General features: G+C 41.5%; 1 protein-coding gene across 2 annotated transcripts in view; it reads left to right on the top strand.

Moving 5' to 3' along the window:
• Positions 1–13,959, top strand: part of rint1 (RAD50 interactor 1) — a 76,276-nt gene that overhangs the window by 30,113 nt on the left and 32,204 nt on the right. For both annotated transcript variants that reach the window (XM_034163452.1, XM_034163453.1), the window contains one exon: positions 10,140–10,250. In XM_034163452.1, the coding sequence (XP_034019343.1) occupies positions 10,140–10,250 (111 nt within the window). The remainder of the gene's footprint in view (positions 1–10,139; positions 10,251–13,959) is intronic.

Raw genomic sequence — 13,959 nt, 5'->3', positions numbered from 1 at the left:
CAGAAACAACCCAGCAAACACCTGGAGATTCTGGCTCCGAGTCAGGTTAAATACTGGTGTTGATGAGGCAGGATGACAATCAGCTGTGAAGATGCCGCTCTGAACAGAGCCCACGTGCTGCTTTGACAGCAGGGGTCGAGTCGTGATGTCACTCACAGCCGACGCCACCGATCAAGCAGAAAACTGCCACAGTCAGGTTTGCCTTTGCTTCAGATAGAGCTGGAACCAGGACAGATAACACAACAACACGACAAGTTATATTCTGAGTGTGGGAGCTCACAGCGGGAAAAACATGACAAGTTACATCTATGAGCGTGGAGGCTCACAGCAGGAAAAACTTGACAAGTTACATTTATGAGCGTGGAGGCTCACAGCAGGAAAAACATGACAAGTTACATCTATGAGCGTGGAGGCTCACAGCAGGAAAAACATGACAAGTTACATCTATGAGCGTGGAGGCTCACAGCAGGAAAAACATGACAAGTTACATCTATGAGCGTGGAGGCTCACAGCAGGAAAAACATGACAAGTTACATCTATGAGCGTGGAGGCTCACAGCAGGAAAAACATGACAAGTTACATCTATGAGCGTGGAGGCTCACAGCAGGAAAAACATGACAAGTTACATCTATGCGCGTGGAGGCTCACAGCAGGAAAAACATGACAAGTTACATCTATGAGCGTGGAGGCTCACAGCAGGAAAAACATGACAAGTTACATCTATGAGCGTGGAGGCTCACAGCAGGAAAAACATGACAAGTTACATCTATGAGCGTGGAGGCTCACAGCAGGAAAAACATGACAAGTTACATCTATGAGCGTGGAGGCTCACAGCAGGAAAAACATGACAAGTTACATCTATGAGCGTGGAGGCTCACAGCAGGAAAAACATGACAAGTTACATCTATGAGCGTGGAGGCTCACAGCAGGAAAAACATGACAAGTTACGTTCATGAGTGTGGAAGCTCACAGCGGGAAAAATGGAAAAGTTATATTCTGAGCATGGTAGCTCACAACGGGAACAGCACAAATTATATTCTGAGCATGTGGCGTCACAGTAGGAAAACACGACAAGTTATAATCTGAGCGTAGGAGCTCACAATAGGAAAACACGACAAGTTATAATCTGAGCGTAGGAGCTCACAATAGGAAAACACGACAAGTTATAATCTGAGCGTAGGAGCTCACAATAGGAAAACACGACAAGTTATAATCTGAGCGTAGGAGCTCACAATAGGAAAACACGACAAGTTACATTCATGAGCGTAGGAGCTCACAGCAGGAATAACACGACAAGTTACGTTCATGAGCGTGTGACCTCACAACGGGGAAAAATGTGACAAATTACAATCATGAGCATGTGGGCTCACAACGGGAAAAGCACGACAAGTAGTATTCTGAGTGTGGAAGCTCACAGCAGGAATAACATGACAGCTTACGTTCATGAGCACGGAAGCTCATAGCGGGAAAACCAAGGCAGGTGACGTTCTGAGCACGGAGGCTCATGGCATTAGCTCCAGAAATAGCGAGAAATGTCAAACCAAGATCACTAACAGACAGACATTAAAGACCAAGTTACTCGCTGGGTGCGTTGTTGGAGCACAGCTGGAACCCGGTGGAAACCTGGAAACAATCTGGCGAACACCTGGAGATTCTGGATCCGAATCAGGTTAAATAATGTTGGGGATGAGCCGGGTGACAATCAGCTGTGAAGATGTCGCTCTGAACAGTAGATGCCGCTCGAAGCAGAAAACCGCCACAGTCAGCTTTGCCTCAGCTTCACCTGGAAAAACAGACATAGAAGGAACCAGGACTGACCAGACAGGAACCAATCAATCAATCAATTCAATCAATGTTATTTATATAGCGCCAAATCACAACAAACAGTTGCCCCAAGGCGCTTTATATTGTAAGTCAAAAGCCATACAATAATTACGTAAAAACCCCAACAGTCAAAACGACCCCCTGTGAGCAAGCACTTGGCGACAGTGGGAAGGAAAAACTCCCTTTTAACAGGAAGAAACCTCCAGCAGAACCAGGCTCAGGGAGGGGCAGTCTTCTGCTGGGACTGGTTGGGGCTGAGGGAGAGAACCAGGAAAAAGACATGCTGTGGAGGGGAGCAGAGAACAATCACTAATGATTAAATACAGAGTGGTACATACAGAGCAAAAAGAGAAAGAAACACTCAGTGCATCATGGGAACCCCCCAGCAGTCTAAGTCTATAGCAGCATAACTAAGGGATGGTTCAGGGTCACCTGATCCAGCCCTAACTATAAGCTTTAGCAAAAAGGAAAGTTTTAAGCCTAATCTTAAAAGTAGAGAGGGTGTCTGTCTCCCTGATCTGAATTGGGAGCTGGTTCCACAGGAGAGGAGCCTGAAAGCTGAAGGCTCTGCCTCCCATTCTACTCTTACAAACCCTAGGAACTACAAGTAAGCCTGCAGTCTGAGAGCGAAGCGCTCTAATGGGGTGATATGGTACTACGAGGTCCCTAAGATAAGATGGGACCTGATTATTCAAAACCTTATAAGTAAGAAGAAGAATTTTAAATTCTATTCTAGAATTAACAGGAAGCCAATGAAGAGAGGCCAATATGGGTGAGATATGCTCTCTCCTTCTAGTCCCCGTCAGTACTCTAGCTGCAGCATTTTGAATTAACTGAAGGCTTTTCAGGGAACTTTTAGGACAACCTGATAATAATGAATTACAATAGTCCAGCCTAGAGGAAATAAATGCATGATTTAGTTTTTCAGCATCACTCTGAGACAAGACCTTTCTAATTTTAGAGATATTGCATAAATGCAAAAAAGCAGTCCTACATATTTGTTTAATATGCGCATTGAATGACATATCCTGATCAAAAATGACTCCAAGATTTCTCACAGTATTACTAGAGGTCAGGGTAATGCCATCCAGAGTAAGGATCTGGTTAGACACCATGTTTCTAAGATTTGTGGGGCGACGTCTCGCACCGTGGGAAGTCCTTAAAGCGACAGAATCACCTCAAAATCTCTCATCAGCTGTTAAAATTTTCACCGAAAACCAGCTTAATTTTTTGAACCGTGTCCACTTCGATGTGTCTCACAGGTTTAGAAAAAATTTTGATCAAACAAAGCACCAGTCTCTCAGCAACTTCTCAGACAAAGGAATTCCGACGAGGGGCTGGACGACTCCTCCCACAAGGAGTGCTCAAAGGCGAATGACGTCACCGACAGGCGTGTAAAAACTCACGCATGCGCACGAGAGTTCAAGCATGTCTGACGTAAAAACATATGAATGAAATCCATATAGTTTTTGAAAAAAATAAAAAGGACCTATACTTTATTGACAGACCTCGTATTTGTTTAATATGCGCATTGAATGACATATCCTGATCAAAAATGACTCCAAGATTTCTCACAGTATTACTAGAGGTCAGGGTAATGCCATCCAGACTAAGGATCTGGTTAGACACCATGTTTCTAAGATTTGTGGGGCCAAGTACAATAACTTCAGTTTTATCTGAGTTTAAAAGCAGGAAATTAGAGGTCATCCATGTCTTTATGTCTGTAAGACAATCCTGCAGTTTAACTAATTGGTGTATGTCCTCTGGCTTCATGGATAGATAAAGTTGGGTATCATCTGCGTAACAATGAAAATTTAAGCAATGCTGTCTAATAATACTGCCTAAGGGAAACATGTATAGAGTGAATAAAATTGGTCCTAGCACAGAACCTTGTGGAACTCCATAATCAACCTTAGTCTGTGAAGAAGATTCCCCATTTACATGAACAAATTGTAATCTATTAGATAAATATGATTCAAACCACCGCAGCGCAGTGCCTTTAATACCTATGGCATGCTCTAATCTCTGTAATAAAATTTTATGGTCAACAGTATCAAAGCAGCACTGAGGTCTAACAGAACAAGCACAGAGATGAGTCCACTGTCTGAGGCCATAAGAAGATCATTTGTAACCTTCACTAATGCTGTTTCTGTACTATGATGAATTCTAAAACCTGACTGAAACTCTTCAAATAGACCATTCCTCTGCAGATGATCAGTTAGCTGTTTTACAACTACCCTTTCAAGAATTTTTGAGAGAAAAGGAAGGTTGGAGATTGGCCTATAATTAGCTAAGATAGCTGGGTCAAGTGATGGCTTTTTAAGTAATGGTTTAATTACTGCCACCTTAAAAGCCTGTGGTACATAGCCAACTAATAAAGATAGATTGATCATAAGATCGAAGATCGAAGCATTAAATAATGGTAGGGCTTTCTTGAGCAGCCTGGTAGTAATGGGGTCTAATAGACATGTTGATGGTTTGGATGAAGTAACTAATGAAAATAACTCAGACAGAACAGTCGGAGAGAAAGAGGTCCAACCAACATCACTGAAAGCAGCCAAAGATAATGATACGTCTTTGGGATGGTTATGAGTAATTTTTTCTCTAATAGTTAAAATTTTATTAGCAAAGAAAGTCATGAAGTCATTACTAGTTAAAGTTAATGGAATACTCAGCTCAATAGAGCTCTGACTCTTTGTCAGCCTGGCTACAGTGCTGAAAAGAAACCTGGGGTTGTTCTTATTTTCTTCAGTTAGTGATGAGTAGAAAGATGTCCTAGCTTTACGGAGGGCTTTTTTTATAGAGCAACAGACTCTTTTTCCAGGCTAAGTGAAGATCTTCTAAATTAGTGAGACGCCATTTCCTCTCCAACTTACGGGTTATCTGCTTAAGCTACGAGTTTGTGAGTTATACCACGGAGTCAGGCACTTCTGATTTAAAGCTCTCTTTTTCAGAGGAGCTACAGCATCCAAAGTTGTCTTCAATGAGGATGTAAAACTATTGACGAGATACTCTATCTCACTTACAGAGTTTAGGTAGCTACTCTGCACTGTGTTGGTATATGGCATTAGAGAACATAAAGAAGGAATCATATCCTTAAACCTAGTTACAGCGCTTTCTGAAAGACTTCTAGTGTAATGAAACTTATTCCCCACTGCTGGGTAGTCCATCAGAGTACATGTAAATGTTATTAAGAAATGATCAGACAGAAGGGGGTTTTCAGGGAATACTGTTAAGACTTCAATTTCCATACCATAAGTCAGAACAAGATCTAAGATATGATTAAAGTGGTGGGTGGACTCAGGGGCAAACCCCAACACCATCGCTCCAGTCTGAGGTCAAGAGCACTCTGGAGCAGGTTTTCATCCAGGATGTCTCTGTACATTGCTGCATTCATCTTTCCCGTCTCCCAGTTCCTGCTGCTGACAAACATCCCCACAGCATGATGCTGCCACCACCGTGCTTCACTGTAGGGATGGTGGCTGGTTTCCTCCAAACAGGACACCAAAGAGTTCAATCTTTGTCTCATCAGACCAGAGAATTTTGTTTTTCCTGGTCTGAGAGTCCTTCAGGTGCCTTTTGTCAAACTCCAGGTGGCTGCCATGTGCCTTTTACTAAGGAGTGGCTTCTGTCTGGACACTCTACCATACAGGCCTGATTGGTGGATTGCTGCAGAAATGGTTGTCTTCCTGGAAGGTTCTCCTCTCTCCACAGAGGAATGCTGGATCTGACAGAGTGACCGCGGGGTTCTTGGTCACCTCCCTGACTGAGGTCCTTCTCCCCCGATCCCTCAGTTCAGACGGGCGTCCAGCTCTAGGAAGAGTCCTGGTGGATCTGAACTTCTTCCATTTACAGATGATGGAGGCCACTGTGCTCATTGGGACCCTCAAAGCAGCAGAAATGTTTCTGTACCCTTCCCCAGATTTGTGCCTCCAGACAATCCTGTCTCGGAGGTCTACAGACAATTCCTTTGACTTCATGCTTGGTTTGTGCTCTGACTGTCAACTGTGGGACTTTATATGAAGACAGGTGTGTGTCTTTACAAATCGTGTCCAGTCAACTAAATTGACCCCAGGTGGACTCCAGTTAAGCTGTAGAAACATCTGAAGGATGATCAGTGGAAACAGGAGGCACCTGAGCTCAATTTGAGCTTCATGGCAAAGACTGTGAATACTTATGTACATGTGATTTATTAGTTTTTTATTTTTAATACATTTACAAAAAAATCTAAATTTTTTCATTGTCGTGTGTAGAATGTTGAAGGAAAAATATGAATTGAATAAGATTGTAACATAAGAAAATGTGGAAGAAGTGAAGCACTGTGAATGCTCTCTGGATGCACTCTTCATATAAAATTTGGTTTGTTTGGTAAACCTGCCATGCAGTTGGTAGATCTGACCCCAACTTGCCCACATGGTCTAGAGCCCTGTGTGTGTGAGGGCTAATCTAACCAGAAAACACAGGAGGTCAGCCACAGCAGCAGACATTTTGTTCCGAGTGAAAACTACCCAGAATGCTGTGCAGTGGAGGTCTGAGAGCTGTAGAGGAACTATAGTGTGATCACAACGAGGACTAAGGCCCCATCAGACCTGAAATGGACCAGAAACATAACCCCATCCTCTTTGAAATAAACTCATAGTGTGAACACAAAAAAACTGAGTTCAATTCCTGTTGGTCCACTTTGAGAGGACTGAGTTTGGTTCTTTTAAAAGGGACTTTGTGTGAAAACACCATTAATATGAAACCAAATTAAATATGTGAGCACTTTTTACAAAACGGGACAATTAGATTTATTTGTCTTCTTATTTTCTCAGCTGTATTTTGGGGGGGGGGAGTGAACAGAGGTTTGATGATGATAATGATGATGTTGATGATAATGAGTATAATGATGACGATGACGACGATAATGAGAATGAGAATAACGATGGTGATAATGAGTATGATGAAGATGAGTATGATAATGATTATGATGATGACAGTGATAATGATGAGTATGATAATGATTGATTTACGATAATATTGATAATGATTATGATGACAATACTGATAATGATGAGTATGATAATGATAATGAGTGATAAATTACGATGATAATGATTATGATGACAATAATGAGTATGATGATGATTATGATAATGATTATGATGATGACAATAATGATAATGATTATGATGATGATGATGATGATAATGATGAGTATGATGATTATAATGATTAAGATAATGATAAGGATTATGATGACAATAATGATAATGAGCGTATAATGATTATGATGATAATGATGAGTATGATAATGATTATGATGATTACGATCATTATGATAATGATAATGATGATGACCATAATGATAATGATATTGATGAGTATGATGATTACGATAATGATGATAATAATTATGATGATGACCATAATGATGATATTGATAATGATGATGCATCTTACAAAACAAAGAATGTCAAAGCTTTTCTTTCTTAAAGACAAATGAGCTCAGTGCCATGGGCTCTGACCCCCAGTGGAAACTGGTTTGGATTTAATGGAACTGGTCAACAGGTCGACTCTGGCTCATTTCTCAAAATGTTTTCCCACGAGGTCCCAGATCGCAAAGATCCCAGAGCTTCCTACAACGCAAACCGAGGAATGTGGATAAAGCTCAGAGAAGACCTCCCTGCTGTGTCACAGAACACTGATTGGCTGACAGGGGCCAGGTCTCTGCAGAACGGATCATGCTGCCGTTTTCAAATGAAGATTTTAAAGTTTTTTTTAAAGAATGCTGATGTTGAGTCCGATGCATTTTGTCCTTTTAACACCAGGAATGATTAAAAAGGAAAATGCGAGAAACAAAAAAATTAAATTGTGGACATTGGACACGTGGAGTCACGGTGATAAAAGTCTGAACCTCAAAATTAAAAACCTGAAGGAAGGCAGGTCGTCACCGTGTGATGGACCCAGCTCCAGGGTTACTGTCCTCACTAGAATCACATCTGACACAGACTGAGACTTCCAGGACACAGTCCACAACTTGAGGAAAATGTCATGTTTTACAGCGCCCCCCACAGGCGGCTCTCTCAGCAACCCACTGAAATTTTGTTAAATCCTGCGTCATGTTTGTCTGCAGGTTGACATCAGTCAGAATAGAGCTGAGCAGTCATGTAATCGAGAAGCTTCACTTTCGAAACTTTTTTTTGCTGAAAAGTGAACTCTGTGGACTTACTTTTTTTGCTGAAAAGTTAACTCAGCGGACTTACTTTTTTTTGCTGAAAAGTTAACTCTGCTGACTTACTTTTTTTTGCTGAAAAGTTAACTCTGCGGACTTACTTTTTTTTGCTGAAAAGTTAACTCTGCTGACTTACTTTTTTTTTGCTGAAAAGTTAACTCTGCGGACTTACTTTTTTTGCTGAAAAGTTAACTCTGCTGACTTACTTTTTTTTGCTGAAAAGTTAACTCTGCGGACTTGCTTTTTTTTGCTGAAAAGTTAACTCTGCGGACTTACTTTTTTTTTTGCTGAAAAGTTAACTCTGCAGACTTACTTTTTTTTTGCTGAAAAGTTAACTCTGCAGACTTACTTTTTTTTTGCTGAAAAGTTAACTCTGCGGACTTACTTTTTTTTTGCTGAAAAGTTAACTCTGCGGACTTACTTTTTTTTTGCTGAAAAGTTAACTCTGGGGACTTACTTTTTTTGCTGAAAAGTTAACTCTGCTGACTTTTTTTTTTTTTTGCTGAAAAGTTAACTCTGCGGACTTACTTTTTTTGCTGAAAAGTTAACTCTGTGGACTTACTTTTTTTTGCTGAAAAGTTAACTCAGCGGACTTACTTTTTTTTTGCTGAAAAGTTAACTCTGCGGACTTACTTTTTTTGCTGAAAAGTTAACTCTGCGGACTTACTTTTTTTTTTGCTGAAAAGTTAACTCTGCGGACTTATCTTTTTTTTTTTGCTGAAAAGTTAACTCTGCAGAACTTACTTTTTTTTTGCTGAAAAGTTACTCTGCGGACTTACTTTTTTTTTGCTGAAAAGTTAACTCAGCGGACTTACTTTTTTTTTTTTTTGCTGAAAAGTTAACTCAGCGGACTTACTTTTTTTGCTGAAAAAGTTAACTCTGCGGACTTACTTTTTTTTTGCTGAAAAGTTAACTCTGCGGACTTACTTTTTTTGCTGAAAAGTTAACTCTGGGGACTTTTTTTTGCTGAAAAGTTAACTCTGCGGACTTACTTTTTTTGCTGAAAAGTTAACTCTGTGGACTTACTTTTTGTTTTGCTGAAAGTTAACTCAGCGGACTTACTTTTTTTTTCTGAAAAGTTAACTCTGCTGACTTACTTTTTTTTTTGCTGAAAAGTTAACTCTGCTGACGTACTTTTTTGCTGAAAAGTTAACTCTGCTGATGTACTTTTTTGCTGAAAAGTTAACCTCTGCTGACGTACTTTTTTGCTGAAAAGTTAACTCTGCTGACGTACTTTTTTTGCTGAAAAGTTAACTCTGCGACTTACTTTTTTTGCTGAAAAGTTAACTCTGCGGACTTACTTTTTTGCTGAAAAGTTAACTCTTGCGGACGTACTGTTTTTTGCTGAAAAGTTAACTCTGGCGGACGTACTTTTTTTTTGCTGAAAAGGTAACTCTGCAGACTTCTTTTTTTGGCTGAAAAGTTAACTCCACAGACTTTTGAGCCACCATCCACCATCTTGTACTCCTCATAGAAGCTGTGTGATGACGCGAGCAATGTGAGTGTCAATCGGAATTGGTTCACCGTCACATGGTTTTCCAAAATCCAATCGTAGGGCAGATTCACCTCACGTGACAAACCAAAGATTGTTTTTAAGAGTAATGTATTACTAGTTTGTTATAGTTTGCTGTGTGTTTTGAATAAATGTGTGTGGAAAATTATTTCCGCTTTACTTTTTCCTTTATTTCTGATTGTAAACCTTTATTACACTTATAAACACAGCTATAGCCTCTGTATTTTGAAAGTACAGGTTGTTCTGAAAAAAAGAGCCATAAAACTTGATTGTGGGATGCAGGGAGAGCTGTTAACAGCAATAATAAACATTTATGCCAGGTGAGTGAACTGTCCAAAAAATGCCCTCGGACCCCAGAGGGTTAACCACTGAGTCTCAAACATGACGGTAGATGAGTGAAATGACGCAGAATAAGTCTCTTTGCCAAAGGGTATTCCATGTGATGTCAGTGACCCTATGGCTTTGGCAAAGGTTTGCGCTCTCCAAGTGCTTCTAGTTTCTTGTTTTTGTTTTTTTCCTCCACAGGATTAAACTTTGTCATTGGAAGAGCTTTTTTTCACTGACAGACATTATGTGCTCCTGTTTCAGCCTGAATGGTACCTGACACAGGCGCTGATGTGGATGGGACACAGCTCAGGCTTCATGGAAGACCAGATCCAACCCATCCTGAACCGAGCTGGTGTCGCCATCAGTGCACAGGTATGTCCTCCTCCTCCGGGTCTCGCCATGACAGATACAGCCACCGAATGCATGATGTTGTGAACTGAGTGGGCCTGTCATTCGCCACAGTGGCGAATGGTGGTTAGCAAGAGCCTTCTGCATAAAAAGAGGCACGCTTTAGTGTAACACAAATAAATCATCACTTTTACAGCTGTGTTTCTCCAGAGAAGCCAGGGGATGAACACATGAACATTCTCTTGGTCTTCATTGGGGGAGGTGATGGTCTAGTGGTTAAGGTGCTGGTGACCAGAAGATCCTCGGTTCAAATCCCTGCCTGACTGGAAAATCACTAAGGGCCCTTGGGCAAGGTCTTTAATCCCCTATTGCTCCCGGTGTGTAGTGGGCACCTTGTATGGCAGCACCCTGACATCGGGGTGAATGTGAGGCATAACTGTAAAGCGCTTTGAGCGTCTGATGCAGATGGTAAATGCAGTCCATTTACCATTTATTTCATTTACAACCCCAATTCCATTGAAGTTGGGACGTTGTGTAAAATGTAAATAAAAACAAAACACAACCTATATTCAATTGAATACACCACAAAGACAAGATATTTAATGTTCAAACTGATAAACTTTATTGTTTTTGTGCAAATATTTGCTCATTTCATAAATGAATGCAAAACATTTCTAAAAAGCTGGGACAGTGGTATGTTTCCCACTGTGTTACATCACCTTTCGTTCTAACAACACTCAATAAGCGTTTGGGAACTGAGGACACTAATTGTTGAAGCTTTGTAGGTGGAATTCTTTCCCATTCTTGCTTGATGTACGACTTCAGTTGTTCAACAGTCCGGGGTCTCCGTTGTTGTATTTTGTGCTTCATAATGTGCCACACATTTTCAATGGGCGACAGGTCTGGACTGCAGGCAGGCCAGTCTAGTACTCGCACTCTTTTACTATGAAGCCACGCTGTTGTAACACGTACAGAATGTGTCTTGGCATTGTCTTGCTGAAATAAGCAGGAACGTCCCTGAAAAAGACGTTGCTTGGATGGCAGCATGTGTTGCTCCAAAACCTGGATGTACCTTTCAGCATTGATGGTGCCATCACAGATGTGTAAGTTGCCCATGGGCACTAACACACCCCCATACCATCACAGATGCTGACTTTTGAACTTTGTGCTGGTAACAATCTGGATGGTCTTTTTCCTCTTTTGTCCAGAGGACACGACGTCCATGATTTCAAAAACAATTTGAAATGTGGACTCATCAGACCACAGCACACTTTTCCACTTTGTGTCTGTCCATTTCAAATGAGCTCGGGCCCAGATAAGGCTGTGGTGTTTCTGGATGTTGTTGTTTGGCTTTCACTTTGAATGGTAGAGTTTTAACTTGCACTTGTAGATGTAGCGACGAACTGTGTTAACCGACAATGGTTTCTGAAGTGTTCCTGAGCCCACGCGGTAAGATCCTTTACACAATGATGTTGGTTTTTAATGCAGTGCCACCTGAGGGATCGAAGGTCACAGACATTCAATGTTGGTTTTCAGCCTTGCCGCTTATGTGTAGAAAGTTCTCCAGATTCTCTGACTCTTCTGATTATATTTGGAACTGTAGATGATGGAATCCCTAAATTCCTTGCAATTGAACATTGAGAAACATTGTTCTTAAACTGTTGGACTATTTTGTTCACGCAGTTGCTCACAAAGTGGTGATCCTCCCCCATCTTTGCTTGTGAACTGCTGAGCCTTTTGGGGATGCTCCTTTGTACCCAATCATGACACTCACCTGTTTCCAATTAGGTGTTCTTTGAGCATTCATCAACTTTCCCAGTCTTTTGTTGCCCCGCCCCAACTTTTTGAAAGGTGGTGCAGGTATCCATTTCAAAATGAGCAAATATTTGCACAAAAACAAAAAAGTTTATCAGTTTGAACATTATGGCGCACGTTCTGCTGCGATAGCACTGACTGTACTCTGTGTTCTTTGTGTTTAATGTTTAGACTGGACTGTGTGTTAACATCACTTCAACAATGTGTGGATATTCCAACAAGAAGGGGAAACATCTTAGACTTGTGCTATGGGAACATCACCGATGATTTCTGTGCCCGTTCATATCCACCACTCGGACTTGCCATCCATAATGTTATCTGTTTACTTCTGCTGTATAAACAAGAGCTAAAACGCCACAAACCACAATGCCACAGCGCCCCCCAGTGGTCGGAGGACGCCATTACCCAACTACAAGGCTCCCTGGCCTGCACTGACTGGGACATTTTTGATGGAGATCTGAATGACAGGGTTTCTGTCATTATAGACTACATCAAATTCTGCATAAGCTCCACTATCCCAACTAAAACGATAAAAACATCCCAATTCTAAACCATGGATCACTCCACAAATTAAAGAGAGCCTGAAAGAAAAACACATATCCTTCAGCCACAAGGACTGGATCAGCCTCAAGGCAACAAATAGGAACATAAGGAACAAGGTTTTTAAAGCTAAACTGGACTACAAAAACAAACTTGAATTAGAATTTAGAATTTAGCAAGATTTTCAGAAGGTGAAAACCCTGACAGGATGTGAACCCAAATTCACATGTACAGTCATGATACAGTGATACAGAAACCCTCACGAAAGATCTGAACACATTTTACACCCGTTTTCACAACCAGGACTTTCATCCGAGTATCAGGCCTTGCTGAGAACCCTCCCCCACCAGACCCTAGAGGAGGAGGTACGATGCCATATGAGCCGCTGCAAACCTGGCAAGGGTCCAGGGCCTGATGGCATCCCAGCCAGGGTGCTTAAGACCTGTGCATGGAGCTCTCCCAATTCTGCACTCACTTTTCTGCCAATCTTATCAGACTGTCACAATACCCACACTATGGAACACTGTCACTATAATTCCAGTACCAAAAAAACCTAGACCTACTGAACTTAATCATTACCGTCCCATAGCCTTAACATCCATAATCATGAAATGCCTGGAGAAACTGCTGCTGAACATCATTCTTACTTGTCACCCACACTGGATCCCCTCCAATTTGCCTATAAGGCAAAAAGAGGCACAGAGGATGTTGTGGCCTGTTGCTGCACCTCCTCCTCCAGCATCTGGACTCTCCAGGCAACTTTGCTATACATTTGTAGACTTTAGCTCCACCTTCAACTCCCTACAGAAACATCTGCTGATCCAGAAGCTTTATCATCTCAACATTCCCCCATCTGATCCATCTTACCCACAAACTTCCTCACAGACAGACTACAAGCAGTGAGGTGGCTCAACCACATCCCCTGTACTTACCATTAACACCGGGGTCCCACAGGGATGTGTGTTGAGCATTCCTGTACATTCTCTACACCAATGACTGCCTAAGCATCTCACCAACCATATCATACCTCAAATATTCAGACGACACAGTCATCCTGCACTCCTTTCAGAAAATCTTCCTCCCTGGACTACCACAACACAATCACTTTCTTCACCAAATGGTATACGGACAACCATCTCCTAAAAATGTCATAAAACAAAGGAACTTGGTCAGCCCCCCTCACCCCAGCTTCCCACCATCAAAACACACAAATAGTTGAGGCAGTGGACACTTTCAAATACCTAGGAATAACTTTGGACAATAAAGTCACCTTTGATCAGCACACCAACGACATTCAAAAAAGAAGCCAACAAAACTGTCAGTCATCCGCAAACTCAAAGGACTATACGTTGCACCCCACCTGCTGCTGTTACTTTAT

Source organism: Thalassophryne amazonica, chromosome 22, assembly GCF_902500255.1.
Source record: "Thalassophryne amazonica chromosome 22, fThaAma1.1, whole genome shotgun sequence".
Classification (NCBI taxonomy): Eukaryota; Metazoa; Chordata; class Actinopteri; order Batrachoidiformes; family Batrachoididae; genus Thalassophryne; species Thalassophryne amazonica.
The sequence above is the reverse complement of the archived record's forward strand: the minus strand, read 5'-3'. Positions and strand labels throughout refer to the sequence as shown.